This window comes from Eriocheir sinensis, chromosome 23, assembly GCF_024679095.1.
Source record: "Eriocheir sinensis breed Jianghai 21 chromosome 23, ASM2467909v1, whole genome shotgun sequence".
NCBI lineage: Eukaryota > Metazoa > Arthropoda > Malacostraca > Decapoda > Varunidae > Eriocheir > Eriocheir sinensis.
In genome coordinates, this window is record NC_066531.1 from 2,219,168 (window position 1) to 2,236,838 (window position 17,671).

At 45.3% G+C, this 17,671-nt stretch overlaps 2 protein-coding genes and 1 long non-coding RNA gene across 11 annotated transcripts in view; 1 reads left to right on the forward strand and 2 right to left on the reverse strand.

Annotated features, from left to right (window-relative positions):
• The window catches only part of LOC127002548 (probable serine incorporator), a 51,242-nt gene extending 39,703 nt beyond the window's left edge, over positions 1-11,539 (reverse strand). The window contains exons 1-4 of the mRNA XM_050868630.1: positions 11,177-11,539; positions 6,090-6,146; positions 3,343-3,478; positions 10-138 (exon numbers count right to left, since the gene is read on the reverse strand). Of these exons, the coding sequence (XP_050724587.1) occupies positions 10-138; positions 3,343-3,478; positions 6,090-6,146; positions 11,177-11,233 (379 nt within the window). The 5' untranslated portion in view covers positions 11,234-11,539. The remainder of the gene's footprint in view (positions 1-9; positions 139-3,342; positions 3,479-6,089; positions 6,147-11,176) is intronic.
• LOC127002384 (rho GTPase-activating protein 100F-like) overlaps positions 6,495-17,671 on the reverse strand; it is a 233,284-nt gene continuing 222,107 nt past the window's right edge. For all 7 annotated transcript variants that reach the window (XM_050868259.1, XM_050868260.1, XM_050868256.1 and 4 more), the window contains one exon: positions 6,495-6,926. The gene's annotated coding sequence lies outside the window, so the exon portion shown is untranslated. The remainder of the gene's footprint in view (positions 6,927-17,671) is intronic.
• The window catches only part of LOC127002403 (uncharacterized), a 134,043-nt gene continuing 129,804 nt past the window's right edge, over positions 13,433-17,671 (forward strand). Inside the window, exon 1 of one of the 3 annotated variants that reach the window (XR_007756155.1) lies at positions 13,433-13,453. This is a non-coding gene — a long non-coding RNA (uncharacterized LOC127002403). Of the gene's footprint in view, positions 13,554-13,711; positions 13,764-17,671 lie in introns of those variants that run through there. The other 2 variants (XR_007756154.1, XR_007756153.1) reach the window with 2 other exon arrangements.

The window sequence follows — 17,671 nt, forward strand, 5'->3', positions numbered from 1 at the left end:
GTTTCGTACCATTGATGAAGAGATGTTTCGGGTCCGGAATGAAGAATGACCCAAAGCAGAGGAAGATCCAGATAAGGAACTTGTAGAACCACATCCCATTATGCAGTCCGGCACGGCAATCTCGGCTGCTCTTCACACCTGGAAAAATATATATATGAGCAAAATGGAAGTAGATAACGAGAGGTTCGACTTAAAGAAGGACTTACCACCAGGAACACAACATTGAGGATGGGTAGATATTTGAGAGACATAGAGATATATAGAGGTTTGGGACAGACTAAGTGAGGATGTGGTATCAGCGAGGAGTGTGCAAAGTTTGATAAGTGTAGATACGGACACGGGACCACACGAGCGTAAAGCCTAGGCCTATAAAACCACAACTAGGTAAATATATATACCTTAAAAATAAGCTATATATCTATGCTTCAAAGTCCTATATATCAATGACCTCACAGGAGTTATGAAACCTATCTTATTTGGAATTGTATTTATGTTTTGGTATTGGGAATGAAAAACAGACTTAACCCGGTAGCAGCGACGGGCCAAATTTGAAGGAAGGAATTATAGGAGAAGGGAACAGTTGGAAAGTTTGGTTTAGTGGGCGCAACATCTGTGGTCATATGCCGGAGAGAGACAGAAGGGGAAGGAATTATAGAAGGGAACAGTTGGAAAGTTTCGTTTAGTGGGCGCAACATCTGTGGTCATATGCCAGAGGGAGACAGAAGGGGAAGGAATTATAGGAGAAGGGAACAGTTGGAAAGTTTGGTTTAGTCGGCGCAACATCTGTGGTCATATGCCGGAGAGAGACAGAAGGGGAAGGAATTATAGGAGAAGGGAACAGTTGGAGAGTTTGGTTTAGTGGGCGCAACATCTGTGGTCATATGCCGGAGAGAGACAGAAGGGGAAGGAATTATATGAGAAGGGAACAGTTGGAAAGTTTGGTTTAGTCGGCGCAACATCTGTGGTCATATGCGGAGAGAGACAGAAGGGAAGGAATTATAGGAGAAGGAACAGTTGGAAAGTTTGGTTTCAAGCAACATCTGTGGTCATATGCCGGAGAGAGACAGAAGGGGAAGGAATTATAGAAGGGAACAGTTGGAAAGTTTGGTTTAGTCGGCGCAACATCTGTGGTCACATGCCGGAGAGAGACAGAAGGGGAAGGAACTATAGGAGAAGGGAACAGACCCCAGGAGACGGGACACAACCCCCAATTAATACCTGGTACCCATTCACTGCTGGGTGGACAGGGGCGTAGGGTATCGGAAAACCCGCCCAAATTTTTCCACTCCGCCCGGGAATCGAACCCGGGCTCTCTCGGTCGTGAGGCGAGTGTGCTAACCACTGCACCACGAAGCCCCCGTTCTGACAGTGTGTTAACTACTGCTGTCCGCCGAATCACTCAGGTGTCTCCATATATACCAGTGAGCCATATCGTCACCCTCGTAAACAGACCACCTAAGTATATTTTCTACTTTACAGGAAATCAGATAAAAACTGTCATTATATCATTGGGCTTAAGATTTAGGCAGAAATGAAAAGGTCAATTCTGGGACACTCAAACCCTGAATGCTGAAGACAAATATACAGAAATGGGCATCATGTTGAAAATTTGATATAGACAAAAACTTGGAAACGCTGAAAAATATCTTAGTTGATCATAAGGGTGACACTATGAGGGAATATATATAAAAAAAGAGTGAGCGATCGGCGACGCAGAATGAGTCACTGGGTGGGAGAGGAGCGAGGGGACAGTGCCCAACTTCCATACATTGGCGAACTTTGCTGGAAAATTTTGTCACAATGAGGCTGAAAAGTGCGTGAATCGGGAGTATTTTTTAGAATATTTTGCCTTTCTTTTTTAAATATTTCAATCAGGCAGTCCTCGGTATATGTGAATTCGAAATATACACCAGGTATTTGGTATATGTGACTTCAAAATATACACCAGCTATTTGATATATGTGACTTCGAAATATACACTAGACATTCGATAGAGAGCGTCAAGTCCAAATGTTTTCCTGCACTTTCCTCGCCTCTAATCACCCTTTTCCTCCCTCCGATCCTAAAGTCTTGTTTGTTTACTATGTATTTTCATATAATGTTTTACAGTTTGTCTTTACGAATGTGCTTTGTTATTGTGAAATGGTGCCGGAATAAATAGTCAGAGGGTTCGAAAATGGGTCGTGGAACTTAACCCCCTATGATTAATGGGAGGATAAGTTCGATATATATGCGAGCTTTTTGCCGAACCTAACCCTCGCATATAACAAGAACCTATAGTGTATTGGGGCGATGAAGAAAACGGATATGATCTACAGGGATCATTTGTTTACATAGGACACAAGAAGCATGAGGTCACAGAAAGAAATTGAGGAGACAAGACCCCCAAGACATATCAAGGAACCCGGCTCTCCTCCTCAATGCACTGACACACGACGGACACCTATAACCCCTTCACTACGGCCGGGCCAAAACAGTGCCCCGCGCCGTATCCGAGATCACCGTGCGCGCCAAATTTCATGTCGCTATTGAATATAACAAGTTTTCAGCCATAAACTCAACTCAATCATCATGTATTATATATGAAAACATGCAGAATTAAATGGTGCACTTTAAGAAACTCACTACGGCTGGGCCAAAACAGTGCCCCGCGCCGTATCCGGGATCGCCGTGCGCGCCAAATTTCAAATGTCGCTATTGAATATAACAAGTTTTCAGCCATAAACTCAACATAATCACCATGTATCATATATGAAAACATGCAGAATTAAATGGTGCACTTTAAGAAACTCACTACAGCCAGGCCAAAACAGTGCCCCGCGCCGTATCCGGGATCGCCGTGCACGCCAAATTTCAAATGTCGCTATTGAATATAACAAGTTTTCAGCCATAAACTCAACACAATCATCATGTATTATATATGAAAACATGCAGAATTAAATGGTGCACATAGAGAAACTCACTACGGCTGGGCCAAAACAGTGCCCTGCGTCGTATCCAGGATCGCCGTGCGCGCCAAATTTCATGTCGCTATTGAATATAACAAGTTTTCAGCCATAAACTCAACACAATCATCATGTATTATATATGAAAACATACAGAATTAAATGGTGCACATAGGGAAACATAAATTAATTGATGATTTTGAGATGTAAGCATAGATATAGATAAAATAACTTGTATATTGAGCCAGGATGTGCGTCGTCGGATATGGTACAGGGCACGCGAGGACCCAGCATACATGTCCTTGTGTTAAATGGGTTAAATATACAGTATAGAAATAAAATACAGTTTGCCAATAAACAAATCTGAATGAACAAAATCTAAGAACACAAAACTTACCACAAGTAATCAACATTAACAGAAAATGATACACAGTGATAGCAAATCCAAGCCTGTAGACAACTGTGTAGCCCAAGACCGCTGCGCACTGCTCTCCCGCACCGAGCCAGCCACAGACTTGCTCCTCCTCGGGAAACTGGAAGGAAAATTTACCATACTGATACTAATGATAATAGAAATAAGAATAACATTTAAAATACTATTACCACTAAAATAATAATAATAATAATAATAATAACAGACTTGCTCCTCCTCGGGAAACTGGAAGGAAAATTTACCATACTGATACTGATAATAGAAATAAGAATAACATTTAAAATACTATTACCACTGAAACAATAATAATAATAATAATAAAAACTACAGGTGACTCTCAATTTACGTGAGTTTCGTAAATGACGCAGGGTCCGAAATCCAAATAAGTGTTTTGTTTACACGTTTTTTTCACTGAAACGCGATATTTTACGGAGTGTCCACCAGACGTCTCACGCAAGTGGACTCACACGGCCACACAGTTCTTCCCACGCGGCGCTTGAACAACAATACAGTACCCACGCTGCTCAACAACAACAACAACACCCTCGCTGCTGTGCCACCACGAGGGGAAGGGCAGCCAGAGGAGGAACCACGAGAGGGAGAGGAGTCAGAGTGATACGGTAGGCAATAGAGGTACAAACCGACCTCTTGTTGGATTTACGCGATGACCTCTTCAAGGACACAATACTCGCTTAAATTCAGAGTTACCTGTAATAATAATAATAATAATAAAAATAATATTAACAATGAAAATAATGAAAATAATAATGATAATTGCTATGGTTTCTGTTGTATGGGTTTATATTTTCCGCATACGGTCGATCTATACTCAACCCCATTTTCAGCGACGGGCCAAATTTGTGGCTTTACCGTGTAGCAGCGACGGGCCAAATTTGTGGCTTCACCGTGTAGCAGCGACGGGCCAAATTTGTGGCTTTACCGTGTAGCAGCGACGGGCCAAATTTGTGGCTTCACCGTGTAGCAGCGACGGGCCAAATTTGTGGCTTTACCGTGTAGCAGCGACGGGCCAAATTTGTGCCATGATATAACCCCCCAAAATAGATGATACATAATCTGATCACAAATGCTTTGATATGTATTATGAAATGGTTTGTGTGAGGGGTGATTTTTTCTCATTTTTCTCGCTCGGAGGGACCATTAAGAAACATGATCCCTGCTGCTACCGGGTTAACATACAACATATGCGGCTCATAATTCCTTGCACTTTCAACCACAGCAATTGTATAAGTAATAGTCGAGTCTCGTGTGGCGCGGCTAATTGGTTCTGAGCAACGGCCGGGCCATAGGAAACGACATCATAGGTTTAAGTAAGCGTATGGAGGATATATAATTTAGTTCGGCCCTCGACATCTTACCAAACCCACATACATTATTTTTTTCATTCATTCCAGACCTCACACAAACCATATCCCCAGCTTGTGTGAGGAGACAGTAAGGATCCCTCTTAAGAGCAGAGCGGGGGTGTACCAATCGTGTATCAGTGATGTTGCATGGAGGAGAAACTTGGGTTGTAACTAGAATATTAATGGAGGTATTGGGAGCAAGCGATCGCAGAATGGTGAGGTATGGACCTTGGAAACAGTGCTCAGAAGGGAAAGACTCCGATGGTTTGGACACGTAAAGAGAGCAGGGGAGGACACACTGCTGGGAGTTTTGGAGAGACAGGAGGTAGAAGGAAGACCACTTGGTAGACCTTGGAAACAGCGCTCAGAAGGGAAAGACTCCGATGGTTTGGACACGTAAAGAGAGCAGGGGAGGACACAGTGCTGGGAGTTTTGGAGAGACAGGAGGTAGAAGGAAGACCAGAGGGTAGACCTTGGAAACAGCGCTCAGAGGGGAAAGACTCTGATGGTTTGGACATGTAAAGAGAGCAGGGGAGGACACAGTGCTGGGAGTTTTGGAGAGACAGGAGGTAGAATGAAGGAGACCAGAGGGTAGACCTTGGAAACAGTGCTCAGAAGGGAAAGACTCCGATGGTTTGGACACGTAAAGAGAGCAGGGGAGGACACAGTGCTGGGAGTTTTGGAGAGACAGGAGGTAGAAGGAAGACCAGAGGGTAGACCTTGGAAACAGCGCTCAGAAGGGAAAGACTCCGATGGTTTGGACATGTAAAGAGAGCAGGGGAGGACACAGTGCTGGGAGTTTTGGAGAGACAGGAGGTAGAAGGAAGACCAGAGGGTAGACCTTGGAAACAGTGCTCAGAAGGGAAAGACTCCGATGGTTTGGACACGTAAAGAGAGCAGGGGAGGACACACTGCTGGGAGTTTTGGAGAGACAGGAGGTAGAATGAAGGAGACCACTTGGTAGACCTTGGAAACAGTGCTCAGAAGGGAAAGACTCCGATGGTTTGGACATGTAAAGAGAGCAGGGGAGGACACAGCGCTGGGAGTTTTGGAGAGACTGGAGGCAGAAGGAATGGTTTGGACATGTAAAGAGAGCAGGGGAGGACACAGCGCTGGGAGTTTTGGAGAGACTGGAGGCAGAAGGAAGACCACTTGGAGGAGAGCGATAAGCCGTCCAACCGCTCAGGAAAATTGACGTCAAGCGAAATGATGCTGATGATGTCTTAGGGTAGAAATATTGCCTTACCATTTCTATGATATGTTCCTTGCATGTCATAAGTCATCATAGAACAAAGAGAAGAACGAAGACACGGTGTATGGAAGTGGGCGTGGATTAATAAACATAACACTGGGACAAAAACGACAGCAGAAACGACAAGAGGATGTCCCACACAAGCACCCAATCTGCAACAACGGAAACAACAGTATTAGTGAGGTTTATAAATGCTGAAAGTTGTAAAGTTTGGTTTAGTCGGCGCAACATCTGTGGTCATATGCCGGAGAGAGACAGAAGGGGAAGGAATCATAGGAGAAGGGAACAGTTGGGGAGTTTGGTTTAGTCGGCGCAACATCTGTGGTCATATGCCGGAGAGAGACAGAAGGGGAAGGAATTATAGGAGAAGGGAACAGTTGGGGAGTTTGGTTTAGTGGGCGCAACATCTGTGGTCATATGCCGGAGAGAGACAGAAGGGGAAGGAACTATAGGAGAAGGGAACAGTTGGAAAGTTTGGTTTAGTCGGCGCAACATCTGTGGTCATATGCCGGAGAGAGACAGAAGGGGAAGGAATTATAGGAGAAGGGAACAGTTGGAAAGTTTGGTTTAGTCGGCGCAACATCTGTGGTCATATGCCGGAGAGAGACAGAAGGGGAAGGAATTATAGGAGAAGGGAACAGTTGTAATGTTTGGTTTAGTCGGCGCAACATCTGTGGTCATATGCCGGAGAGAGACAGAAGGGGAAGGAATTATAGGAGAAGGGAACAGTTGGAAAGTTTGGTTTATTCGGCGCAACATCTGTGGTCATATGCCGGAGAGAGACAGAAGGGGAAGGAATTACAGGAGAAGGGAACAGACCCCAGGAGACGGGACACAACCCCCGATTAATACCTGGTACACTGCTGGGTGGACAGGGGCGTAGGGTATCGGAAAACCCGCCCAAATTTTTCCACTCCGCCCGGGAATCGAACCTCTAGCATTCCCTCCCTCTATCTCACTCACATACACCCTCCTGGTCATCTTACTCTCCTCCACTCGCTCCACATGGCCAAACCACTTCAAAGTCCGTCGCTCCACTTCTTCCACCACTCCACGGTTCCTCCCTCCACCCCCGAGACACATTCCAAAACGCTCGTACACACTTCCATCACTCATTCCATCCATTCTACTCACACCACAAGCTCTTCTTAAATAACTCCAATGATTTCCTGAATAGAAGTATTTTAAAGTATCTCAGCTTCCTTGCTAAACCTTAACAATGAATACCTTTAAGCTGAATTACCTTGTATCACTATTTGAATGGAAAATACTCAAAGTGCAATTACACACTAAGAAAAACAGTTAAAATTCAATACGAGTGTTCACATTTCTACCTATGGGGAGGGGACGTTCACCCCCCATCATCTCCCCTTAACCGTGTAGCAACGACGGGCCAAATTTGTGGCTTTACCGTATAGCAGCGACGGGGCAAATTTGTGGCTTTACCGTGTAGCAGCGACGGGCCAAATTTGTGGCTTTACCGTGTAGCAGCGACGGGGCAAATTTGTGGCTTTACCGTGTAGCAGCGACGGGCCAAATTTGTGGCTTTACCGTGTAGCAGCGACGGGCCAAATTTGACCAACACGATCCCTCATATTTTCATGCATTAAGGACAAGCCCAAATTCATTCATATATACGAGGTCAACGGTTCAATAGGAAATATCTTGGTCTATGTAAGTGTTGTTTTTGTTACGTATATAATCTTAAAAATGCTGTTCTTCGGAAGAGGAAATTCCTAAATGGCATCTTTTCGCTTTTGTTTGTATGATGGGGAGGCTGTGGCTGAACGGATAGTGTGATGGCCCCGCGTTCAGGAGGAGGCAACGCTTTCGTAAATATACTCCCCTATTTTCAAGAGTAAAAAACACGTCCTAGAATTGGATTTTTGAAGCGTTTCCATGACTGTTGAAGGTTTGTAGAAAAGATATATGAAGAGATACTGATGTTTTATAAGGTAGATACTGGCACGGACCTAAAATGAATCTTTACCCAAAAAAAGTCCTAGAATTGGATTTTGAAAGCGTTTCCATGACAGTTGAAGGTTTGTAGAAAAGATATATGAAGAGATACTGATGTTTCATAAGGTAGATACTGGCAGGGGCCTAAAATGAATCTTTACCCAAAAAAGTCATTGAATTGGATTTTGAAAGCGTTTCCATGACTGTTGAAGGTTTGTAGAAAAGTCATATATGAAGAGATACTGATGTTTCATAAGGTAGATACTGGCAGGGGCCTAAAACGAATCTTTACCCAAAAAAAAGCCCTTGAATTGGATTTTGAAAGCGTTTCCATGACTGTTGAAGGTTTGTAGAAAAGATATATGAAGAGATACTGATGTTTCATAAGGTAGATACTGGCACGGACCTAAAACGAATCTTTACCCAAAAAAAAGCCCTTGAATTGGATTTTGAAAGCGTTTCCATGACTGTTGAAGGTTTGTAGAAAAGATATATGAAGAGATACTGATGTTTCATAAGGTAGATACTGGCAGGGACCTAAAATGAATCTTTACCAAAAAAACGTCCTTGAATTGGATTTTGAAAGCGTTTCCATGACTGTTGAAGGTTTGTAGAAAAGATATATGAAGAGATACTGATGTTTCATAAGGTAGATATTGGCACGGACCTAAAATGAATCTTTACCCAAAAAAGTCCTTGCATTGGATTTTGAAAGCGTTTCCATGACTGTTGAAGGTTTGTAGAAAAGATATATGAAGAGATACTGATGTTTCATAAGGTAGATACTGGCAGGGGCCTAAAACGAATCTTTACCCTACCCTGCCGGTAATATTGTAGTGTTTGCCTGAACATACTCACCCCTCGCAACCAAAATTGGCTAGGGGGCCATTGAGACTTCAGGGAATGCGGTGGTAAACATGAAATGCGCCGCAAATGCATAGTTTTTGAGTTATGAGGGGCTGAAAAATACCCTAGATGTAGGGAAATTCCTTACAATTACTTAGATGTAGGGAAATTTCATACATTCCGGGGTTTTTTTCAACGTACGGAAACCACGCAAGGTAATTATTGAAAATCACGCCGCACCTCGAAAATACGATATCACGCCTCCATGTTGTACTTAAGGGCATATTGTACTTAAGGGCATAGTGTACTTAAGGGCATAGTGTACTCAAGGGCATATTGTACTTAAGGGCATAGTGTACTTACGGGCATATTGTACTTACGGGCATATTGTACTTACGGGCATATTGTACTTACGGGCGATGTGTTTCCATGGTGACGCATTGGAATATCAGCAGCGTTGCCAACAATCCGGTTAGCAATAATACGCTAGATAAGACCAGGTCCACTATGCCTTGTTGCTATTATTATTATTTTTGAACGCTCCTTTACCGAACACTATTTCCGATGGTACGATAGGTTAGCAACGGTACGCTAGGAGAGACCAGGTCCACTACGCCTTGTTGCTATTATTATTATTTTTGAACGCTCCTTTACCGAACACTATTCCCGATGGTACGATAGGTTAGCAATGGTACGATAGGTTAGCAATGGTACGATAGGTTAGCAATGGTACGCTTAGTTAGCCAATAGCCCACGCAGGTCAGACCAGGTCCACTACGCCTTGTTGCTATTATTATTATTATTTTTGAACACGCACATTTACCGAACACTATTTCCGATGGTACGATAGGTTAGCAATGGTACGCTAAGTTAGCCAATAGCCCACGCATGTCAGACCATTGGACGATCAAGGCTAGCCGGTGATATTACTCGTGTTGGTGATAAACAGTGAAGATACACTGTGTTTGGCGCCACGGACTCTGCTTGGAGGACGGAAACCTTGCGACGAGGTGACACCCTAGTAGAGAGAGGGCATGAGTGGGGTGAGGGCGTTGATGTGAGCACGGATGGCCTCCAGCGCCACGCCAGATAGCGAGGTGAGCATTGTTTGGTGTTCGAGTGGCCCGCGGGAAGAACTGTGTGGCCGTGTGCGTCCAGTTGCGTGAGACGTCTGGCGGACACTCCGTAAAATATCGCGTTTATGTGAAAAAAACTTGTAAATTAAACGTTTATTTGGATTTTGGACCACGCGTTAACCAAATAAATATCGCGTTTATGTGAAAAAAATGTGTAAACTTAACATTTATTTGGATTTTGGATGACGCGTAAACCAAATAGATATCGCGTTTACGTGAAAAAAACGTGTAAACTTAACATTTATTTGGATTTTGGACGACGCGTAAACCAAATAGATATCGCGTTTACGTGAAAAAAACGTGTAAACTTAACATTTATTTGGATTTTGGACGACGCGTAAACCAAATAAATATCGCGTTTATGTGAAAAAAACTTGTAAACATTTATTTGGATTTTGGACGACGCGTAAACCAAATAAATATCGCGTTTATGTGAAAAAAACTTGTAAACATTTATTTGGATTTTGGACCACGCGTAAACCAAATAAATATCGCGTTTACGTGAAAAAAACGTTTAAACTAAACATTTATTTGGATTTTGGACGACGCGTAAACCAAATAAATGTCTTCTCTCCCATAACAAGCTTGGGGATCCACCGAGCGCGTGGTTTTCGTATGGGAAGCATTAAATTCATCGCAAACGCCTATTTTAGTCGTGGCGGGAGGAAAAAATCCCTAAATCTAAGGAATTTCCCCAGATCTAGGGAGTTTTTATCCCCCCCCCGCCCCCACACTAAAAAAATACACGAATGCGACGTGTTCCGTGTCCCGCACCCGAAACCCCACATTCCCACCAGGTCCCCAGGCTTGTATGGGGGCGAGGGGGGAGTATGGGGCTTGTATGGGGGGGACGGGGGAGTATGGGGCTTGTATGGGGAGGACGGGTGGAGTATGGGGCTTGTATGGGGGGGACGGGGGAGTATGGGGCTTGTATGGGGGGGACGGGGGAGTATGGGGCTTGTCTGGGGGGGACGGGGGAGACTTGTACCCCCCTGCCCTGCCCCACCCTGTCGCTACCCCTGGCCGCTGCCCTGCCCTGCCCTGCCCCAGCCCGTCACTACCCCTACCCCGTCCCTACCCCTACCCCTGCCCTGCCCTGCCCTGTCACTACCCCTGGCCGCTACCCTGCCATGCCCTGCCCCAGCCTATCACTACCCCTCCCCAGCCTCCACCCTGTCACTACCCCTACCCCGTCCCTACCCCTACCCTCCCCCCCCTGCCACTCCCCTTCCAATGCTCACCTGGGCCCTAACGCAAGAGGTGTCCTGGATCAGCTCCTGGCCCCCGTAAGCTGACATGATGAGGGTGACAAGACAAGAGAGATGAGCACAGGATCACTTCTTCCAGCGAGGCATTTCTAGTGACCCTCCTCGGGGCCACAGGGGAGCTCCAGGGTGAAGACGGCGGCCATTTTGGAGCGCTGTGCTGACCAACCCTGGGTGTGTGAGATGGGGGAACACAGGGGAACCACGGGGGAGCTTCAGGGTACCCCGGGGGACCTGTAAAAGGCTGCAGGAACTCAATGCTGCAAGTCTCAGTCCGGGGCTGGGCGGGGAAGGTCATGTTAGACGATCCCGGTTTTGACATTAACTATTTCAAAAGGTCATAAACGACATCAATTGGGTTCTAATGAGTCTTTCTTTAGGTTCACGGTACAGAGGAAGGCTCAGACTACCACCAGGGTCCTTAAGCTACCCCTGGAAATGCCCCAAACTCCCACGAAAGACAAGTATGTGACGTGTTCTTGGGCGCGGAAATGTTTAAGACTACCGAGCCAGGGTCACATCAGCAAGTTCAAAAGGTCATAAACGACATCAATTGGGTTCTAATGAGTCTGTCTTTAGGTTCACGGTACAGAGGAAGGCTCAGACTACCACCAGGGTCCTTAAGCTACCCCTGGAAATGCCCACATGTCCTAGGAAAGACAAGTATATGACGTGTTCTTGAGCGCGGACATGTTTAAGACTACCGAGCCAGGGTCACATCAACTATTTCAAAAGGTCAAAAACGACATCAATTGGGTTCTAATGAGTCTTTCTTTAGGTTCACGGTACAGAGGAAGAGTCAGACTACCACTAGGGTCCTTAAGCTACCCCTGGAAATGCCCCAAACTCCCACGAAAGACAAGTATGTGACGTGTTCTTGAGAGCGGAAATGTTTTAAGACTACCGAGCAACTATTTCTAAAGGTCTAAAAGGACATTTATTGGGTTCTAATGAGTCTTTCTTTAGGTTCATGGTACAGGGGAAGGCTCAGACTACCACCAGGGTCATAAAAGTACTACTGGAAATGCCCCAAACTCCCACGAAAGACAAGTATGTGACGTGTTCTTGAGAGCGGAAATGTTTTAAGACTACCGAGCAACTATTTCTAAAGGTCAAAAACGACATCAATTGGGTTCTAATGAGTCTTTCTTTAGGTTCACGGTACAGAGGAAAGGTCAGACTACCACCAGGGTCCTTAAGCTACCCCTGGAAATGCCCCAAACTCCCACGAAAGACAAGTATATGACGTGTTCTTGAGAGCGGAAATGTTTAAGACTACCGAGCCAGGGTCACATCAACTATTTCAAAAGGTCAAAAACGACATCAATTGGGTTCTAATGAGTCTTTCTTTAGGTTCACGGTACAGAGGAAAGGTCAGACTACCACCAGGGTCCTTAAGCTACCCCTGGAAATGCCCACAACTCCTAGGAAAGCCTTGTCAAATACGTGTTCTTGAGCGCGGACATGTTTAAGACTACCGAGCCAGGGTCACATCAACTATTTCAGAAGGTCTAAAAGGACATTTATTGGGTTCTAATGAGTCTTTCTTTAGGTTCACGGTACAGAGGAAAGGTCAGACTACCACCAGGGTCCTTAAGCTACCCCTGGAAATGCCCCAAACTCCCACGAAAGACAAGTATATGACGTGTTCTTGAGCGCGGAAATGTTTAAGACTACCGAGCCAGGGTCACATCAACTATTTCAAAAGGTCAAAAACGACATCAATTGGGTTCTAATGAGTGTTTCTTTAGGTTCACGGTACAGAGGAAAGGTCAGACTACCACCAGGGTCCTTAAGCTACCCCTGGAAATGCCCACATGTCCTAGGAAAGCCTTGTCAAATACGTGTTCTTGAGCGCGGACATGTTTAAGACTACCGAGCCAGGGTCACATCAACTATTTCAAAAGGTCAAAAACGACATCAATTGGGTTCTAATGAGTCTTTCTTTAGGTTCACGGTACAGAGGAAGGGTCACACTACCACCAGGGTCATAAAACTACTCCTGGAAATGCCCACAACTCCTACGAAAGCCTTGTCAAATATGTGTTTCTTCAGGTTCACGGTACAGAGGAAGGGTCACACTACCACCAGGGTCATAAAACTACTCCTGGAAATGCCCACAACTCCTACGAAAGCCTTGTGAAATATATGTTTCTTCAGGTTCACGGTACAGAAGAAGGGTCACACTATCACCAGGGTCATAAAACTACCCCTGGAAATGCTCACACCTCTTAGGAAAGCCTTGTCAAATATGTGTTTCTAGGTTCACGGTGCAGAAGAAGGGTCAAACTACCACCAGGGTCATAAAAGTACTGGAAATGCCCACAACTCCTACGAAAGCCTTGTCAAATATGTGTTTCTTCAGGTTCACGGTACAGAAGAAGGGTCAAACTACCACCAGGGTCATAAAACTACTCCTGGAAATGCCCACAACTCCTACGAAAGCCTTGTGAAATATATGTTTCTTCAGGTTCACGGTACAGAGGAAGGGTCAAACTAACACCAGGGTCATAAAACTACTCCTGGAAATGCCCACAACTCCTACGAAAGCCTTGTCAAATATGTGTTTCTTTAGGTTCACGGTACAGAAGAAGGGTCAAACTACCACCAGGGTCATAAAACTACTCCTGGAAATGCCCACACTCCTACGAAAGCCTTGTGAAATATATGTTTCTTTAGGTTCACGGTACAGAGGAAGGGTCACACTACCACCAGGGTCATAAAACTACTCCTGGAAATGCCCACACTCCTACGAAAGCCTTGTCAAATAGGTGTTTCTTTAGGTTCACGGTACAGAGGAAGGGTCACACTACCACCAGGGTCATAAAACTACTCCTGGAAATGCCCACAACTCCTATGAAAGCCTTGTCAAATATGTGTTTCTAGGTTCACGGTACAGAGGAAGGGTCACACTACCACCAGGGTCATAAAACTACTCCTGGAAATGCCCACACTCCTACGAAAGCCTTGTCAAATAGGTGTTTCTTTAGGTTCATGGTACAGAGGAAGGGTCACACTACCACCAGGGTCATAAAACTACCCCTGGAAATGCTCACAACTCCTACGAAAGCCTTGTCAAATATGTGTTTCTAGGTTCACGGTACAGAGGAAGGGTCACACTACTACCAGGGTCATAAAACTACTCCTGGAAATGCTCACACCTCTTAGGAAAGCCTTGTCAAATAGGTGTTCTTGGGCAACGAAATGTCTTGTAAAACGACCCTTTCTTGAAAGAGTTCAAGTCGTAGGCAGGAGGAAATAACACAGACGAAGGAAGATCGCTCCAGAGTTTACCAGCGTGAGGGGTGAAAGAGTGAAGATGCTGGTTAACTCTTGCATAAGGGGTTTGGACAGTATAGGGATGAAAGAGTGAAGATGCTGGTTAACTCTTGCATAAGGGGTTTGGACAGTATAGGGATGAAAGAGTGAAGATGCTGGTTAACTCTTGCATAAGGGGTTTGGACAGTATAGGGATGAAAGAGTGAAGATGCTGGTTAACTCTTGCATAAGGGGTTTGGACAGTATAGGGATGAAAGAGTGAAGATGCTGGTTAACTCTTGCATAAGGGGTTTGGACAGTATAGGGATGAAAGAGTGAGGATGCTGGTTAACTCTTGCATAAGGGGTTTGGACAGTATAGGGATGAAAGAGTGAAGATGCTGGTTAACTCTTGCATAAGGGGTTTGGACAGTATAGGGATGAAAGAGTGAAGATGCTGGTTAACTCTTGCATAAGGGGTTTGGACAGTATAGGGATGAAAGAGTGAAGATGCTGGTTAACTCTTGCATAAGGGGTTTGGACAGTATAGGGATGAAAGAGTGAAGATGCTGGTTAACTCTTGCATAAGGGGTTTGGACAGTACAGGGATGAACATGAGTAGAAAGTCGTGTGCAGCGGGGCCGCGGGAGGGGGGGAGGCATGCAGTTAGCAAGTTCAGAAGAGCAGTCAGCGTGGAAATATCGATAGAAGATAGAAAGAGAGGCAACATGGCGGCGGAATTTAAGAGGTAGAAGACTATCAGTACGAGGAGGAGAGCTGTATAGTTTATAAGTATATACTAATTAACTTATAATACAAGTAGTGACGTACATTGTTTTTGCTTTTCTTGTAAACTAATATCTATGTTGACTGCATTATATTCGTCATTTACACAAAAACTTCAACGTGGCCAACTCGACTGATTAGGGGCAAGCATCATTAAGTATAGGTGATTGGAAGCCTATTATTGAAGTTCTATGCATGGCCTACATTACCCTCTCTCTCTCTCTCTCTCTCTCTCTCTCATCAGCAGCCAACGTTTTCCCGCCATCTTCACTATAATCTTTCACAGCCTTCCCTGTTGTCGTGTGTTCGAAGCGTTGCTCATCACTGTTCCGAACTTCCGCTTCGCACTGGACGTAAACGAGCCATCTTGTGAGCCGCGGCGACCAACACCAGCACATGTCTTATCATATACTGCGTTTACTACCCATTGTTGCTCTCTCTCTCTCTCTCTCTCTCTCTTGCAAGGGCCTACGAGTGAACCATGTCTCGCTCGGACTCATCGACGCCTCTTGGAAAGGACTTGGGAGCTTCCTCGAAAATGATGGATTGGAATTTTGAGTCGATATCTGCATTGTTCTTTGCCGGTAACATACATAACCTTTACTTTTTCCCCCCTAGAGGCTGGTGATCACTAAGAGGACAAGATTAGGTAGATAGCTAAGATGATATGTCTCCTTGGGGTTCACACTGGTGGCGTCACATGTAACATCTATGATATCGGCGCTATTTCTCAGTAGACGTCTGTTTGTACACAAGGACATCAAAGGGCCTATATTAAATGCGTGATGTCCCCATGTTCACCATCCATCATAAATCTACTGTCCTATGATGGGCTGATATTGGCCCGGTCACTCATCCCACAATCAATATGAGACTGTGTAGTTCCAGTCTTGGGTAAATTTTGTTCATCTATCGTCAATCCAGTGTTCAGTATTGCCCAGGTATTGACATAGTTACTAACGCTCAGTATATACGAGTATCATGGAGCCCCAGCAATCACTACTGTTTTACTGATCCATACTAAATTATATTCTACGTATTGGCTGCACTGGTCGCTTTTATTAATCTACATTTCCTCTCAACACTACTTCTGGACCTCCTGGATGGGTATCTTCGTTACCTGTTACTTGCGACATAACCACCATGTACGGTTTCTGAATTCCAACGCTAGTATACATCGCTAAGTGTTGACATTTATAGATACAGCAGTAAATAAACACTACCACTACTTCTACTACTACTTCTACTATTACTACTCCTATTCAGTCAATAAATCAGTGGGGCATGGGCCAGGGGGAGCGTTGCCTAGCCCATCCTACGACGCCAAGTCCGGGGGTCCTTCCAGGTGAGTCTCCATGCAGGCCCCCAGGTCAGGTCAGGTCAGGTGTTGTTCGGGAAGCTTAGCCTTTGTATCGGCGCTCCCCTGATGATCTCCACTGGTCAGTTTTCAGCTCATTTTTTTTTTTTTTTTACGTCGTGGCCTATTGCGCCGGTAGGCATCTTCCCGGTCGATCTTGAATTCCTGATGGTCGGTTCAAGGCTTCTTCCCGGTGGGGCCTGATGGTCGGCCCAGCCCGTTCTGGCGCAGGCGAGTGTTTATAGTGGCGCCATCTTGCATTGGCTCATGCTGCCCTCCCGGAGCTCATCTTTGATCCTAGAATCTAGAGTCCGGGTTGATAGGTGGTCTTCTGGACAGCATGTGGGTAGTTTTAAGCCACTCGGCGGTGACTGAAAAATCCCAGCTTGGTGGCACCGGGCGGGGATTGAACTCGAGTCCTCCTAACGCGGGGCCATCACGCTATCCATTCAGCCACCGCCTCCCCATCGCACAAACAAAAGATAAAACATGCCATTTAGGAATTTCCTCTTCCAAAGAACAGCATTTTTAAGAGTATGTACGTAATAAAAACAACACCAGGAAAGTAAAACCTGGCAAAGTATTTAAATGAAGAAGAAAACAAAATCAGGCAGGGGTTATTGGGTGACATAAAACACGTACAACATGGAAACCGTTTTATTTGAGAAGGACACAACGATGCAGGCAGTGTTGCACCTCAGACAGTGCCCTAGCGCTCCCCCCTCCCTCGCTCGCCTGACACCACCGCTGCATCCCATCGTACGCCCCACACAGACGTCTGGGAGTACAAAGGTCTTCGTGACTTGAAATTTAGCCATGAAAACAGGGAAGAGTCGGGTTGTTTTATTGTCATGTTGCCTAAGAGTAATGAGAAATCAGAGGGCTTGGCGGTGTGATGCTGACGGTTGCGGGAGAGAGGGCCGCGGAAGGCTCGGGGCCAGGACAACTAAGCTCACCCTTCCCTACACCGACGAGAACGAAATGTGATATGTAGGGAAATATACAGACGTGAGTGTCGACAGTGTTCGGAAAAGAGGATGGAGGAAGGATGCGGAAGGGGTGAAGAGGGCA